This window comes from Panicum virgatum, chromosome 1N (assembly GCF_016808335.1).
Source record: "Panicum virgatum strain AP13 chromosome 1N, P.virgatum_v5, whole genome shotgun sequence".
Lineage (NCBI taxonomy): Eukaryota > Viridiplantae > Streptophyta > Magnoliopsida > Poales > Poaceae > Panicum > Panicum virgatum.
This window is the reverse complement of record NC_053145.1, coordinates 53,643,342-53,659,956: the sequence shown is the minus strand read 5'-3', so window position 1 is coordinate 53,659,956 and position 16,615 is coordinate 53,643,342. Positions and strand designations below refer to the sequence as shown.

Here is a 16,615-nt window from a genome sequence, read left to right as displayed (position 1 = left end):
CAAGAGGTGTATGGAGAACTTGTGCGGATGTACGCATCTGCCTCACGTGCGAGGACCGTCAACACGAGGATCGCACTTGCAACGACCCGCAAAGGTAACATGTCTGTTACGGAGTATGTTGCAAAAATAAAGTCCCTGGCAGATGATATGGCCTCGGCTGGAAAGAAAGTTGATGATGAAGAGCTGGTTTCTTATCTCCTGGCCGGCCTTGATGAGGAGTTCAATCCAGTCGTGACGGCGGTGGGGGCGCGCACCGAGTCTATCTCAGTGGGTGAATTGGTCTCTCAGCTGTTGAGCTTTGAGCACAGATTGGATCTACTGCATGGCGGATCGCAAGGATCTGCCAACATGGCCAAACGCGGCCGTGGAGGCGGCAATAACCGCGGTCGTGGCAATCAGCAAGGCCGTGGTGGTGGCCGTGGCCGCTCCGGCGGTCGTGGCCGTGGCTTAGCTACACCAGGAGGACGTGGCACAGGCCGCGGGTACTTCAACAACAACAGCTACAGCGACGACAAACCACAGTGCCAAATCTGCGACAAGACTGGTCACACCGCCCTGGAATGCTGGTACAGGCTCGATGAGGAGTCTTATCCCAATCAGAGGAGTGCATCGGCTGCGACACACTCATATGGAGTGGACACAAACTGGTATACGGATACCGGCTCCACCGACCACATCACTGGAGAGCTCGAGAAGCTCTCCATGAAGGAGAAGTACAAGGGAAAAGATCAAATCCGTGCAGCAAACGGTGCAGGTATGAATATCAGTCACATTGGTCATGCTATTATTAGTACCCCTAATTCCAATTTGAAACTTAATCGTGTTCTTCATGTTCCTGCTGCTGATAAAAATCTTATATCTGTGCACCGTCTTACTTCTGATAATCATGCATACCTTGAATTTTATCCAAATCATTTTCTTGTTAAGGATCAAGCTACCAAGAGGACGTTGTTTGAAGGGCGGTGTAGAAACGGTCTCTACCCCATACCGAGTGCGCATCTGAAAGAAGCTCTTGGTGCCACCAGATCATCTCCTGACTTGTGGCACTATCGTCTTGGTCATCCCTCATCTGAGATAGTTAAGAAAGTCGTTAGTAGCAATAATTTGCCCTTTTTAGTTGAGTCAAATAAAGGCTCTGTCTGTGATGCATGTCAACAGGCAAAGAGCCATCAGCTTCCGTATCCTGTGTCCACTAGTGCTTCATCCAAGCCACTAGAACTCATTTTTTCTGATGTATGGGGTCCTGCCACAGATTCGGTAGGCAGAAATAAATACTATGTTTCTTTCATCGATGATTATAGTAAGTTCACCTGGGTCTATTTGCTTCGTTTTAAATCTGAAGTTTTTCAGAAATTTCATGACTTCCAAAATATGGTTGAACGAATGTTTGACAGCAAAATTATTGCTGTACAGACAGATTGGGGTGGAGAGTACCAAAAACTGAGCTCCTTCTTCACAAAAATTGGAGTAGCACACCTAGTATCGTGTCCTCACGCACACCAACAAAACGGCCCAGCTGAACGAAAACACAAGCACATTGTTGAGGTTGGTCTAGCCTTGCTTGCACATGCATCTATGCCTTTAAAATTCTGGGATGAAGTTTTTGCCACGGCAGCATATCTTATTAATCGAACCCCATCCAAAGTCATTGACTTCATGACACCCTACGAGCGTCTCTTTCATAAGAAACCCGACTATAAGTTCCTTCGAGTATTTGGCTGTGCATGCTGGCCCAACCTTCGTCCTTATAACACTCATAAACTTGCTTTTCGTTCCAAGCGATGCGTCTTCTTGGGCTATAGTTCATCTCATAAAGGCTACAAATGCCTTGATGTTAGTACAGGACGAGTCTACATATCAAGAGATGTCATATTTGATGAAGGAGTTTTTCCTTTCCGTGAGTTCCATCCCAATGCCGGCGCTCGTTTACGGGCTGAAGTCAATCTCCTTCCTCACTTGTTTCCTTCCAGTCCCACCATGAATCATCCGGGGGATACTAATGTAGCTGATTCATTGTTGCCTGATATTCAAAATACCCAAAATTCTGCACCTAATGATACTTTTTTGGAAGAAAACAGTGGTGCTTGTGCGCAGGAAATCTTGGAGCCAAGATCAAGCACGATCCCAGCTGAAAACAGTGGTGCTTGTGCGCAGCAAAACTTGGAGCCAAGATCAAGCACGATCCCAGGTGCCGGCAGCGCATCATTGCGCAATGATGGCGGCCCGTCGACTTCGTCCGATGGTGGGTCGACAGCGGACATGGGTCAGGAACCCACTGGCCCATCGTCAACCGAGATGGATTCACATCAGGATGTCCCTGGCACTGGGTCTTCTGTATCAGATAATGCTGCAGCAACAAATCTTCCACGCCGGACCAACCGGATCAGAAAACCAAAAGCATACACAGATGGCACTATAAGGTATGGCTATGGATGCTTAGCGGTCGGTAATGAACCACATGATTTATCTAAAGCTCTTGGTAATAAAAATTGGAAACATGCTATGGATGAGGAATTTAGTGCCTTGCAAGATAACAAAACATGGCATTTAGTACCAGCACAGGAAGGAAAAAATCTTATCGATTGCAAATGGGTATACAAAATTAAAAGAAAGGCAGATGGCAGCATAGACAGATATAAGGCTAGATTGGTAGCAAAGGGATTTAAACAGAGATATGGGATAGATTATGAGGATACTTTTAGCCCCGTTGTCAAAGCTGCTACTATCAGAGTGGTGCTTTCTATAGCAGTGTCTAGAGGCTGGTGTCTTAGGCAGCTAGATGTAAAGAACGCATTTCTTCATGGTGTTCTTGAGGAGGATGTCTACATGAGACAACCACCAGGTTATGAAGATAGTAAATTCCCACATCATGTATGCAAGTTGGATAAAGCAATATATGGTCTGAAACAGGCCCCCAGAGCTTTGTACTCAAGGTTGAGTGATAAACTGCAGCAACTTGGTTTCTGCCCCTCTAAGGCCGACACTTCATTGTTCATATTTAATAAAGGCAATGTTAGCATCTTCTTGTTGGTTTATGTAGATGACATTATAGTAGTCAGCTCTTCCTCAGAAGCAGTGTCAGCATTGCTGAAGGATCTCAAGACAGATTTCGCCCTAAAGGATTTAGGTACATTACATTACTTCCTTGGCATAGAGGTGAATAAGGTACGTGATGGTATTCATTTATCACAAAGTAAATATGCTTCAGATATTCTTAAACGGGTTGGCATGACTCAATGCAAACCCATGACTACACCTCTATCGGTTGCTGAAAAATTAAGCATTAAGGAAGGTGAACCTCTTGGACCTGAAGATGCTACACGATATAGAAGTGTAGTTGGGGCATTACAGTACTTGACCTTAACTCGGCCAGATATTTCTTTCGCAATTAACAGAGTCTGTCAGTTTCTGCATTGTCCTACTACAGCTCACTGGTCTGCAGTCAAAAGGATTCTTAGATATGTAAAACTCACGTGTGATATTGGCATGAGCATAAACAAGTGCCGATCTATGCTTGTGAGTGCCTTCTCTGACGCAGACTGGGCAGGAGACATTGATGATAGAAGATCAACAGGAGGATTTGCAATTTTCATTGGCAGTAATCTTGTATCATGGAGTGCAAGAAAACAAGCCACTGTGTCAAGGTCAAGTACAGAAGCTGAATATAAAGCTCTAGCCAATGCAACAGCAGAAGTTATCTGGGTGCAATCACTTCTTAAGGAACTAAAAGTTCCAACGCCACCTGCAGCAAGGTTATGGTGTGATAATTTAGGGGCCACTTATCTCACAGCGAATCCTGTGTTTCATGCTCGTACAAAACATATTGAAATTGATTTTCATTTTGTGAGAGAACGTGTGGCTCGGAAACTTCTGCAGGTTCGGTTTATATCAACACATGATCAAGTTGCTGATGGATTCACCAAGGCTCTTACAAGAGACAAACTGCATAATTTCAGACGCAATCTTAACTTAGTAAAGTTATGATTGAGGGGGGCTGTTAGATAATATTGTAACATATGCTTTGTATGGAAACAAACCAACCGAAATCATGGAGTCCTGATGTATAGAATTGTGTAGAAAGTTCCTGGGTTGTAAAGATAGGAAAGTCCAGATATGGTTGTTGTACAAATAGAAAGGTATAATACCGGCATCTCCTTGATTTCGGTTGGTGATTTGTACGCCATGCAGAGGGCTCTTCTCTGTATATATTAACAAAGCTACGCGGCCTCTGAAGAGGTGAGAACGCTTCCTAAACATACCTGGTTGCTTTCATGGTGAACCTGTGGACCTTGCAAACGACAATGGGAATGCACCTGAAGAATACCTGTGTTACTTGTGCAGATAAAGTAGCAGAGGAAGTCAATGCGTCTTCCACAAGGTCAGTTTTTGCATAAAAAATATGCTTACTTATTAAATCACTTTTGCTGCAGTTGCACAATCAGTTATAAGCTTAGCTTGTGGAACTGAGTGTCACCAGCAACATTAGTTATAGGCTTGTTGATTAAGTAGTGCTTAGCAGTATGTTATTTACCTGCATTCTGATGTCCTGAAATTATTTTTTAGAAGCTGAATTTGTACTTCCATTCTGAATGGATGTTTCTTATGCCTCAGATTTAGAAAGGATGCTTCTGACCACAGTGATGTTAAAGCCCCCACTGCCGAACCAAATATAGATATCAACTCAGCTTCAGGTATTCAAGGATATTTCTTACTGATATAAATCTTGATTTTAGTGTATCTTTTGCTCCATTTATTTATTTTTGGTTAAGTCGGTTTGGTATTGTCTGAGCTCTAGGCTCCCATCAATTTTTATCTGTTATGCTAATGAACTGATATAGCTAGAGAAGTTGTTGAGTTTCAGCGATTTTATTCTTGTTGCTAGATTAGACCAAGCTTTAATGCTTGTTTTGTGCTGTTGCATGGTAATAGTTTTTCTACAGAAACTAATTGATAGTTTTTTGCCCCTATCTCTCCTCGAAATCTCTACTTCTTGTCTATTATAAACTAACATGTACTATTATAAACTCACTGGTTTTATGCAAGCTTTTCCAGAACCCATACTGAAGGATGCAGGTGCCCCAATCCAGACCCGAATGAATGGGTCGAGCAAGAAAACATCTGTGAATGGGTAACCACAACATTTGCAGATTCTCTTTTACTTCTTGCCTTTTTCATTGGAACTTGCATTTATGTAACTGACATCCTTTGGTAATGCAGTCTTTTGGATCAATCAAACACCAACTCTGGGTTAGAATCTTCAGGAAATGACAATCCCAGCTGCACTAACTCGAGCAGTGCTGTGCTACCCACCAGTAATGACTTAACTGAGCCTGCAGCCAGTGCTGTAGATGTTGATTCTGCTGAGAATGGCACTGGAATAAATCCTGAAAAACCTGTTAAGGGAGCCTCGAGACAGAACGTTAGGCGAGGAGGACGAAAAAGGGTGGTGCGAGGCCCTAAAGGAAGAGGGAAGTAGAAGAATTGCTAGACGATATTGTTGTACACTAATATTATGCACTGCTTAATTGCTTAGGTTGGTAGAGTGAGTTCTAACGCTGTCATTGTCGTGTTGCATTTTTTTTAACTGTGGCCTTCATGTCCTGATTTTTCTTTGGACAGTTTCGTGTCCTGGTTGCTTGAGCTGGCGAGTGGTAACTGTGTCTGAGAAAACATTTTACCACGGACATGATTGATGTGAACCCGAGACAGCAAAAATGAGAAAATCAGTTCTTTTGGACAGTTTTATCTTTACTGAGAATCCCTGATGGCTGGTTCCATGTGATTAGTAGTATAATAATGCATTTTTCTGTTTGATTTACTTGTCCATCAATCTTGTGAGGATGGTGGTGAATACTGAATAGTGATCATGATGAATTTGCCATACTGTCTTTGTCACAGCAGATTTTGCAGACGGTGCAGACACGAATTCATGCCTACTAACAGCATAAGCCAAGTTGCCTTTATTTGGTAATAATTAACCATGCCCCAAACCTGCATGCCACAAAACGACAAGACTATCCAACATCAATAACTATGAGAATCTAACGGTCACTGATTGGCACTGTCTTCTTAAGAAAAAAAACTGATTATACCAATTTTTGGGGACTAAGTAATTTCAAACGAAAAAGTGATGAATAGCAAGATTGTATAACTCATCGAGACCGACAAACTTTATTTGGGTCATTTGTTCATTTGAATTAGTTTCGACGGGTTGACTTTTGAATTTTTGAATGTTACATATTCAAACAAAATTTTGGGGGACTAAGTAATTTCAAATGAAAAAGTCATGAATAACAAGATTGTATAACTCATCGAGACTTTATTTGGGTCATTTGTTCATTTGAATTAGTTTCGACGGGTTGACTTTTGAATTTTTGAATGTTACATATTCAAACAAAATTTTGGGGGACTAAGTAATTTCAAATGAAAAAGTCATGAATAACAAGATTGCATAACTCATCGAGACCGACAAACTTTATTTGGGTCATTTGTTCATTTGAATTAGTTTCGACGGGTTGACTTTTGAATTTTTGAATGTTACATATTCAAACAAAATTTTGGGGGACTAAGTAATTTCAAATGAAAAAGTCATGAATAACAAGATTGTATAACTCATCGAGACCGACAAACTTTATTTGGGTCATTTGTTCATCCGACGAAGTGATACTAAAGTTGTTCACAAATACTACACATCACCCTCATAGTGTAAGGGGCTATGTTAGGGGTTTGTCAGATTTGTACTGCATATTGTAACGACTTTCTCAAATAAAAAAATGATCTAAATAAAGTTTGTAGCGCTTGTTGAGTTACAAAAGTTTGGTATTCATTCCTTTTTGATTTGACATCATTTAGTGTTAAAAAACTTGAATCTACTTGTCATTTTTTGAAATTCAAATTTCAATTTGTTCAAACAAAGTCGGATGGAGAATTAACCAAAATAAAGTTTGTACATCTTGACTAGTTCTGCAAGTTTGGTTTTATTGACTTTTCCATTTGAATTCATTTACTCACTCAAATTGTTGTTACAAATTGTCAAATTTTGAATTTCAAAATTTGAATCATTAAAAAAGACTCAGACGGAGAAATGCCAAATATGAAAGTTGTAGATTTTGATGAGTTATACAATTGTCTAGTTGATGACTTTTTAATTTGAAATCGTTTAGTATTTGAAAATGCTGTTTGAAGCTATCTAGCTCTAATTTCAAAATTGGGGCCACTTGCCAGTGAGCCATCTCCCTCTCGGCGGCAAGCCAAATATCCTCCCACCCTCTCCCGCTGCTAACCTCCCGCTCTAATTTCACTTTTTTTTATCTCTCCCGCTCTAATTTCATTCCAGGGGCCACCTGCCAGTCGCGCGACGCCCTCATTTCATCCCTCTCCAACCGGCTCTAGATAAATCCTATCTCCCTCATTTCGTCCCTCTCTCTCCCTCATTTCGTCCCTCTCTCTCCCTCTCTCCCTCTAAACCCTAGCCGCCGCCGCGGCTGTCTCTTCGTCAACGCCCACCTGTAAGGATCGATGGACCAAGAGGGGGGGTGAATTGGGCCTTTTTCAAATTCTAAAGCAAGGTAAAGCAACCTTAACCTATGCAATACTAGTAGGGCACCAATTCACCAACCGGATAACTAAACTACCTACACAAGCTAAGAGAGATAAAAACAAAGTAAAGCCTAGCAAGGTAGAGCTAAGTTATGATCTCTAAGTCAAGCTCATGAGTAAATTGCATGAAAGAAAATGCTTGAATAAAGAGAGTGGACAAGAGACGACCGGATTTTTTCCCGTGGTGTCGATGTGTTGGCACACACCCCTAGTCCACGTTGTGACACTCACTAAGAGTCTTGTCACCTCCCATGTCACCGAGACTTGGGCGCTCACTAAGAGTCTCCGTTCACCATCCCGGCGTGGTGGAGCTCAAGCCACGTACAATCTTCTTCTCCGGGCTCCCACAATCCTTGGCAAGCTCCGCGAGAAACACCCCGATCACCAAGATCGCCTAGGTGATGCCAATCACCAAGAGTAACAAGCTAAGGCCTTCACTTGAGCAAGAACCGATCACCAAGAACGGATGCACACTAGCCTTTCTCTACTCAAGTCCTTAATCTTGCTTCTTGATTGATTGAAAGCACAAGTATGTGAATGATGAAGCTCAAGGTGGCTCTTGACTATGGTATGAGTGTTTGGATGTTGCCTGGTGTCAAGAGTGGGCGAAATGACCCATTGGAGGGGTATATATAGGCAGCTCACACAAATAGAGCCGTTGGAGAAAAGCTGCCAGAAAACTGCGTAGCGCCGGTTAATCCGACGTACCCCCCATTGTCATCGTCGGTTTAACCGGTGAATGTAAACTGCCTCTTCTGAAAACTAGCCGTTACAACTGGGGCAGATTAACCGACGTAGCATCGGTTTAACCGGTGAGTGTAGTTGTCCACTGAACCACTGAAAAACCAAGTCTCTGGACAACTGCACCGACGTTAACTCAAACCTATCGTCGGTTTAACCGGTGAGTACAACTTTTGAATTCCTCTGAAAAAGCCATCTCACTGGTCAATTGCACCGACGTCTTGATTCAAACAGCGTCGGTTAATCCGGTGAATAGAACTTGAATTGCCCTGGAAAAACCAACTCTGGACTAATGCACCGACGTTAAATTCAAACACGTCGGTTTAACCGGTGTATTGAATTTGTCCAGACTCTGCTGACTTTGTTTAACCGACGTATAGAAAATTGAGAGCGTCGGTTAAACCGGTGTATAGACTTTTTCTGATTTTGTCTTTTCTGATTTGAGTCTTGAATGAAATCCAAATATTCTTGAGATATAGTTTGAGAACCACTTATTTGAACTTCTAGAAACCTGAGTGACCATAGTGTGCATCCATTTTCAAATGATCGTGTCCATGCTCAAGTTACTTAGCCTTAACCCCTCTTAATAGTGCGATCACTACAAAACTATAAAACCTATACTAACCTAAGTGTCCTTCTCAACCTTGTGACACTTAGGACTAGAAAGATCCTTAGCCTTGACATATATAAGTTGAAAACCGAGATCGCCTTTTAGAATAACCGAAATTTAGGGGCCTCTTTTGACATATGACCAAATGAGCGATAATGATCTATTAAGCTGCACAAACTCATTAGTCACAATAATGGTTGTCATTAATCACCGAAACATACCTTGAGGGCCTAGATGCTTACACCACCGCGCCGGCCGGATCCGCACTCGACGACGCCCGACGCGCCGGCCGGGTCCGCACCTTGCCGACGCGCGACGCCCCGGCCGGTCCGCACCTCGACGACGACGACACACGACGCCCACCGGAAGCGGCTCTGCTTCATTGCCGTAGCCGACCTGGTCTGCTACCTCACCTCGCCACCGGAAGCGGCTCTGCTTCCTCGCCTTCGCCGACCTGGTCTGCTACCTCACCTCGCCACCGGAACCTTGCGGATCTACTACGCCGACGCCGACGCCGACCGGATCCCGTTAGCTCTTCGACGAAGTATGGTAAAGACTAGACGCGGTGCAGTAGCAGGTAAGCCAAATACCTACACCCTCGAAGATGGTTCCAGTTCTTAGGGTTTGGAGCTCGAGTTGGATTAGGGTTCGGAGCTCGAGCTGGACGAGAATTAGTTGGATTAGGATTTGGATCTCGAGCGGGATTAGGATTTGGACCAATTCGTGAATGATGTTTCAGGATTAGGGTTCGGATTTGTGAAGGATGTTTCTGTATCTGTACCTCCGAAATTATACTACTACTGCCGTGATGAAATGAATCAAATTAATCTAGATATAATTAGCAGGTGGTAGGTTAACTTCTTCATTACCAGATCTACTGCTGTGTTTATATATGATTATCTACTGTTGTGTTTATATATGATTATCTACTGCTGTGTTTAGATATGATTATCTACTGCTGTGTTAAATCATTATACATGTGTTAAATTGATTACAGTTCATGTGTATTGCTCAGATCACACCAGGTGCTATTTTTTCATTGTATGCTTCCTGCCTTACACCAGGTGCTGTGTAGAATATATGATTCTTGATATACATTGTTGTTAAGGATTTAGAACCATACTTGGTTTGTGTCACCAACCAGCATTAGGCAATTAGAATTGAGGTAGTCAATATGTTATGAATAATTAGAATTTCTATGAATGCAACATCCTCACCTGTCGTATTATGTGTTTACGCATGTAAGAAACTGCAAAAACTGATTACGAGAGGCAGCGGGACAAGAACATAGCAGAGAATAATGCAAGATTTGAAGCACTTGGCCTCAACAAATTTTCAGCAACTGTAAATTCATTTGCAAATGCATCTGCAAGTTCAACGGGAATAAGGGAAGGGGAACAGGGTAGTCGTCCTGGAGATACATATGATTCGGATTATCTCCCTGAAACTGCGGAGCAGGTTCAGGGAGACACCGATGATGATACGTCATTAGACGAGGAGCTAGTCGACGAGCCTGTTCCTCTAATGATTATTGAGGTACCTGGGGATGTGATGAACACTTGCATTTCTTACTTCTGGCAGCAGTTCATTATTTGACTTGTTTTTCTAATTCATTCATGTGCTAACAAGATCTTTTTCTCCCCTACTATAGCCTCCTAAACGTTTTCGAAAGAAAATCAGTGCAAGGCGCCGAAAAGGAACTGTAGAAATGCCACCTAGAGGTGCAAGAAAGAGTAAGCGAGTGAGGTCTCAACCTCCAGATGAGAGACCTGCTGAAGCTGAAGATGTAGCTGTTCAAGGAGGAACCCAGGGTAAGAGAATCAGGCCAAGTCCTTCCAATGAGAGGCCTCCAGGTGTGGCAACAAGGTCCTCCTCCACAAGGCAACAGCCAACTCAACCAAGTCATGAAGATCAGCAAGGGCGCCAACAGCCAACACAACCAAGTGATGAAGATCAGCAAGGGTTAACTCCAATGTCAGAAGATCACGGTGTTGACTGGTCCTACCATGGGGCTTATGAGAATGATGGTTTTGGTGGTGAAGGAGAGCAGGCTGAGGGAGAAGAAGAGGTGCACCCTGAAGAAACGACACAAGCAGGAGCTGAAGGCAAGTGGCATTTGATAACACTGCCTCTTTTTTACTGTTGCTGCTATGTCACATGTTGTTGATGCTGCTATGTTACTGCTGCTACCTCTTTTGTTGTTGCTGCTGCTATATTACATGTTACATGTTGCTGATGGCTCTTTTTTGTGAATGATGATGTTTGTGGAAGGGAAATGGAGATAATAATGTAGATGGTTTACGTCCTGGGCATAGACTAGTTGCATTAGATGTTTGATTAGATAACTGTATCTGTGCAACAATTAATTCTCTGTGAGATCTGAATTTCTGTGAAAGTTCACTTTAAGCTAATCTGTATCTGTACCTCCAAAATGATACTACTACTGCTATGTTGAATTAAATCAAATTAAGATCTGTGTTACAAGATCATGATTACATTGTTGATACATATGATTAGCAGGTGTTGTATTAACTTGTGCATTACAAAATCTGTGTTAACTACTGTTGTTTATCATTTATGTGTCACATGTTGTTGCTGCTGCTATGTTACATCTTGTCATTTTATTAGTACTAACATTCTCAATTGGTTGGTCTTTTGTAGAGCCTGCCCCAAGAAAGGCTAGGACACGAACAAAAGGGATATTGCTTGACAAGATGACACGATCAATGAAGAGCAAGTTGCCTATAACTGTTGCAGATGGATTCAAAAGACCCCATGACCCGGTTCAAGCGGCGAAATTTGCTTCCGAAGCTGGTGTCGTTGTTAGAGATCATGTTCCTGTCTTCACCCATTGGAAACATTACAAGGAAAAGGAGAGTAAACCCATTTTTGATAACTTCATAGGAAAACTAGGAGTAAGTTCCTTTATACTCAGTACATGTTGCATTTGACTATAACAATGTTCATCTTTTGCTGCTAATGACAGATCTCTCTCAAAATGTTTCAGTTAAGGCTGCGTGTGGACACCAGAGAAAAGGCGATTGAGGAGGCTTGCTACAGTGTGTTCCAATCTGCTATAAGACAGAAGCGCTACAGGCTGAAGAAAAAATACTTCACTGGGATTCCAATTGATCAGATCAGAAGAACATCACCTGTCTCCTACATGACTGATGAAATGTGGAACAAACTGGTTGAAAAGTGGATGAATCCCAAAAACTTGGTATGTTATCTTAGTGCAATTCTTTAGTTCTCATGTACATGTTCTTGCAGCTATGTTGGATGAATTATAAATTTATTCTTTCATATGTGACATGTTGTAGCAAACAGCAGAGAAGAACACGCAAAACCGTGGCGAAGTCAAGTTCCACCAGACAACGGGTTCTCGCTGCTATGTTGCACAACTGCATGAATATGTATGAGGAGGGTCACTTTTTTTACTGCTGCTGCTATGTTAGATGTTGCTGCTGCTGTTATGTTATTACTGCTTCATTTTCTTTCGTGTGTCACACATGTTGCTGCTGCTGCTATGTTACATGTTGTTGCTGCTGCTATGTTACTGCTGCTACTATTTCGTTCTTGTGTCACTTGCTACTGCTGGTGCTATGTTACTTCTTAACTCCACTACCTCTGTGCTACTCATTTTAACTACTCCGTGCATTCCATGCCGAACAGACACAAAAGAAAATGGCTGCAGCACGTGCAAATCAAGAAGTATTGGAGAACTTGAAGACCCCGCTGATGGGGACCAAGAAGATGCCTCTGATGAAGAACTTGATGTAGTGGAGGTCTTCAAAGAATGCCATACCAGCCGCAAGAAAGGACTGAGTGAAACTGCAAAAGAAGTAGTAGTAAGTACAATATGACTATATACTAATAAGGCAACTTGGCTTATGCTGTTAGTAGGCATGAATTCTTCATCTTCCACTGTTAACACATAAATTTGCAGCAGGCCAGTGTAGTTGAGGCTCTGCCATGCTTGTAGATTGCATTTTCTGACTGTTTGCAAGAACACAGGGGAGAAATATCTCATAGTGCTGCATTTGGTAAATCTGTGAGTCTTTTTAGGCTAGCACAGTCGTTTGCTAGGCAAATGGACTATTTTATGGTTGTAGCATAATCTGATTTGGTGTTAGTATTTCCCTCAGTTCTGTATGCCATTGCTCCTGCTGCTACATTACTTATGATTTGTTGGCATTGGTGCATTTTAACTATTCGTTCCTGCATTGAATAGCAGCCAGCTAATTGACATTTGGTTTTGGATTATGTCAGGCTGACATGGAAGCCCTTAAGGCCATGCCTCCTGCCGAAGGCAATGCAGTAGTCTCAAGTGCAGAGGTCGTCTCCAAGGTGCTCCCCAAGAATAGCAGCAACATCTTCCTGAAGAACATTGGTGTGCAGCCCATAAGGCCGACAAAAGCACCCACAGCCAAAGAAAGGGCGCTCGAGGCACAACTATCAGCTGAAAGACAAGGTTCTGCACTTCTCCAAGAGGAAGTGATTGTGCTGAAGCAAAAATCTCAGAGCACGGACGAAGCGCTTGAGAAGACCCGAAGAGAGTTGGAAGAATACAAGCGGCAAGTGGAAGAGAACAAGAAGGCGACGGAGGAAACCAATGCGCTGATGCGCCGGTTTTTTATGATCAACAGTGGTGCCAATAGTGGTCCTTCAGTTTGATGAGCTGCAGTCTGGTGGGTTGGATTTTGTCTGGTGAACTTCTCTGGTGATGGGTGTATGGTGAACTTGTGTCTGGTGGGTGCTGGGTCACGTTCGGTGGGTTCTGGGTGAAGCACTTGGTGCTGGTTAAACACTTTGATGCCTGTGTGAACTCTGTGATGAATAGTGTTTGAACTCTATGATGAATAGTGTCTGTGATGAACCAGACATGATCAGCTGTTATTCTGTGCTATATTTTGGTGTCTGTTATTTTGTACATCTTTATGAATTGCCTCTGTGTGGTGCGTGTCGCAACAGGAAGCGTCCACGTGGAGCAACCAGAAGCTACCACGTGGAGCGAACAGAAAGCGACACGTGGCACGACCAGAATACAACACGTGGTGCAAAAAGAACAGGACAAGTGGCTAGACCAGAATAGAACACGTGGCTCGACCTGGAGTAGACACATGGCACCACCGGAACACGATTCGTGGCACGACCAGAAGACGACATGTGGTGCCGCTGGAAGCAGACACGTGGCATCTCGGGAAGGCGACACGTGGCTCTGCCAGCATGGCAGCTCGTTACGTCAGCTGCCAGCGTGGCGGTGCCACGTGGCAGCTTGCCACGTCAGGCCGTCAGCGTGGCGTGTGCCACGTGGCAGCGTCTTCCATGACGAAATTAATGACGCTTTGCATTAGTCATAGAACGAAAGCAGTTCCATGACGAATAACCTGTCCGTCACTGGAAAAAACAGTTCTATGACGAATTTGGTCGATTCGTCACGAAAAATCAAATGTGACGCTCCCACAATGACGATTTCAAATTCGTCATTAATTCGTCACAAAACACTTTCTGTGATGAAAACGGTGTTATCCATGACGAAAACTGTTTGCCATAGAAAAGAGGTTCTGTACTAGTGATGCGGCCGCTGGAGTTGGGGAAGACGCGGCCGCTCCCGCTCCGCAGCCGCGGACACCTCCGCTCATCGACGCCCGCCGCCACCTCAACCCCCTGCCACGAGCGGTGGCTCCGCTCACCGCCGCCTCGACCTCCGCCTGTGAGCGGTGGCTCCGGCCGTTGCTTCGACACCCGCCACCGCCATCCCCGCTCTAACTGTAATAGAGCAATTAGCTAACCCTAATCTGTGGTGCGTCAAGATTCGAAAATCCAATCCAACGGCGATTCGAATGGGTGGGTACGAGGCGCTAGGTTGAGTAGAATGTTTACGGGTGACGAGACACCATCAGCGGCTGTAGGGGGGCCTGGCGAAATAACCCTCTGGCTCGGCATATTGCCCAGGTCGTGAGACGAGCTAACCCTCCGGGGGTAGTGAAGCGTCCCCTCAGACTTTAATGTGATACAAATATCAGTCCCAGGAGGCTGATACACATTTATTACATCAGATGGTACATCACCGTACAATCCTCCGAGGAGGTGGACACTCGAGACAGACAATAAAAAGAAGTAAAAAGGCTACGGTGATACACCAAAGCACGACCCACATGGGATCCAGCTCGGGCTCAGAGTATCGCGCCAGCGAAAGCATCCTGAACAGGGCCAACACCACAGGCAGACTTGGGTGCGGACGCAACCTCTACTCGACGTCTTCAACCATGAAGTCCGGATCTTCCTCTGAAGCAACAACATATATCGGGGTGAGTACAAACATACTCAGCAAGTTCAACCTCACCCACGGATGGGGTATAAACAGAGCATATGCACATGATTAATCAAGGATAAGGCTATCGGTTAATTTGCTGTAAAGCTAATTTTTATGCACGTGTTTATTTGAAAGAATAGGATTTTCAAAGCAATTATCTTGACACGTAGGGTTAATCCACACAAGATCTAAGTTTTAAATTGCTACCAGACTCTTCATCCGCCGTAGCACACGGCACAGCTGCCGGACACTTTTCCAAAACAACACACGCCATCCCAACCATTCCCAGAAGAAACACTAGTTATGTGGCCAAACCGTAACCCGCTTAATACCATGAGCACGGCTATTCGAATAGTTTTTAACTCTGCAGAGGTGTACACTTTACCCACAGGCGGGGTACCACAGCACGATCACCTTAGTGTCGGTGCAGATCCCATCGAAGCCATTACTCACCTTAGCTAGACCTGAGTAGTTAACACGGGATCCACCAAGGGGTCATTGACCTACCAACGAGGCCCAACCGGGGTATAATTCACAAAGATCTTATCCCATCTCCTTGATCACCCGCTGCTCACCAGCTCTCCTAATGACTAACAGACTAACTAGTGGGATTTATGCTAAGCCGTTGCCACACACAACGGTCGAGTGGTTGTACGATAAGTTGAGTTAGGTGAGATGACACATCAACTCGGTCCTTAATGGTGACAAGATGGATATCTCCCAACCTTGCTCAACCACACAGGTACAAGCACACCTTCTGGCAATTCACACAGAAATGCCATCCATCTCATCGAGACACGTCTTTCATTTATTTTCAACAAATCCACCTTTTTCCCTTCCCACACACTCACACATTTTCTTTTATAAATAATCACGTTTGATGTGTAGTAGAACGAATATAAGGCCCTGAGCAATTCTAGCAGTGACTAACATCCACACAGAACGAATCATATGTAGACATCAATCTAGGTGGTCAAGGAATGGTTATAACAAATCAAGGGGTGGCTATCCAACCATGTTTTAGCAGTAAAAGCATATGCAGTTTTATAAAACAGGCCAGTAGGTTGTGTTTATAAAATTGGGACAAAATATGCATCAAAGGATGAGATTGAACTTGCTGTTCGCAAAGCCTTCCGGGAAGTCCTGATCGAGGTACTGTCCTTCGGGTTCGGGGTTGCGGTACTGGTCCTCGGACCCTTGCTCGCGGTACTACTCGTCGACGGGTTCTCCCTCGTTCACACCGTGATCTACGGCACACACAAACAAACACATAATAAATAAAAAGAAATAAGGGTTTTATCGTTGAGCTCGAATCGGAAGAAATTAAGATATGGAGATGGGTGTAATAT

General features: G+C 43.7%; 2 protein-coding genes, 1 long non-coding RNA gene and 1 other non-coding gene across 5 annotated transcripts; all 4 read left to right on the top strand.

Annotated features, from left to right (window-relative positions):
- Positions 1-165: 165 nt before the first annotated feature.
- Positions 166-304, top strand: LOC120657867. The gene has a single exon (XR_005668400.1). It is a non-coding gene; the product is annotated as a small nucleolar RNA Z247 (small nucleolar RNA).
- A 3,976-nt stretch (positions 305-4,280) lies between these two features.
- On the top strand, positions 4,281-5,719 carry LOC120656668. 2 transcript variants are annotated; one of them, XM_039934837.1, is made up of 4 exons: positions 4,281-4,378; positions 4,612-4,691; positions 5,053-5,128; positions 5,218-5,719. In XM_039934837.1, exons 1-4 carry the CDS (start codon positions 4,302-4,304, stop codon positions 5,474-5,476), a joined length of 492 nt encoding a protein of 163 aa, XP_039790771.1. In that variant the 5' UTR covers positions 4,281-4,301; the 3' UTR covers positions 5,477-5,719. The 2 variants fall into 2 exon arrangements, with proteins under 2 accessions (XP_039790771.1, XP_039790770.1); XM_039934836.1 differs by having other exon boundaries at positions 5,044-5,128.
- A 5,681-nt stretch (positions 5,720-11,400) lies between these two features.
- Positions 11,401-12,662, top strand: LOC120654177. Its single transcript, XR_005667013.1, has 3 exons — positions 11,401-12,170; positions 12,271-12,363; positions 12,623-12,662. It is a non-coding gene; the product is annotated as an uncharacterized LOC120654177 (long non-coding RNA).
- A 5-nt stretch (positions 12,663-12,667) lies between these two features.
- On the top strand, positions 12,668-13,770 carry LOC120654176. The gene is made up of 2 exons (XM_039931720.1): positions 12,668-12,798; positions 13,220-13,770. The coding sequence occupies exon 2, from the start codon at positions 13,226-13,228 to the stop codon at positions 13,622-13,624; it is 399 nt and encodes a 132-aa protein (XP_039787654.1). The 5' UTR covers positions 12,668-12,798; positions 13,220-13,225; the 3' UTR covers positions 13,625-13,770.
- Positions 13,771-16,615: the final 2,845 nt, after the last annotated feature.

Coding starts and splice junctions, on each gene's coding strand:
- LOC120656668 (XM_039934836.1), top strand. CDS start 4,302: ATGGGAATGCACCTGAAGAATACCTGTGTTACTTGTGCAGATAAAGTA. Junction 4,379..4,611: donor GTCAATGCGTCTTCCACAAG/GTCAGTTTTTGC, acceptor CTTATGCCTCAG/ATTTAGAAAGGATGCTTCTG. Junction 5,129..5,217: donor AAGAAAACATCTGTGAATGG/GTAACCACAACA, acceptor TTGGTAATGCAG/TCTTTTGGATCAATCAAACA.
- LOC120654176 (XM_039931720.1), top strand. CDS start 13,226: ATGGAAGCCCTTAAGGCCATGCCTCCTGCCGAAGGCAATGCAGTAGTC.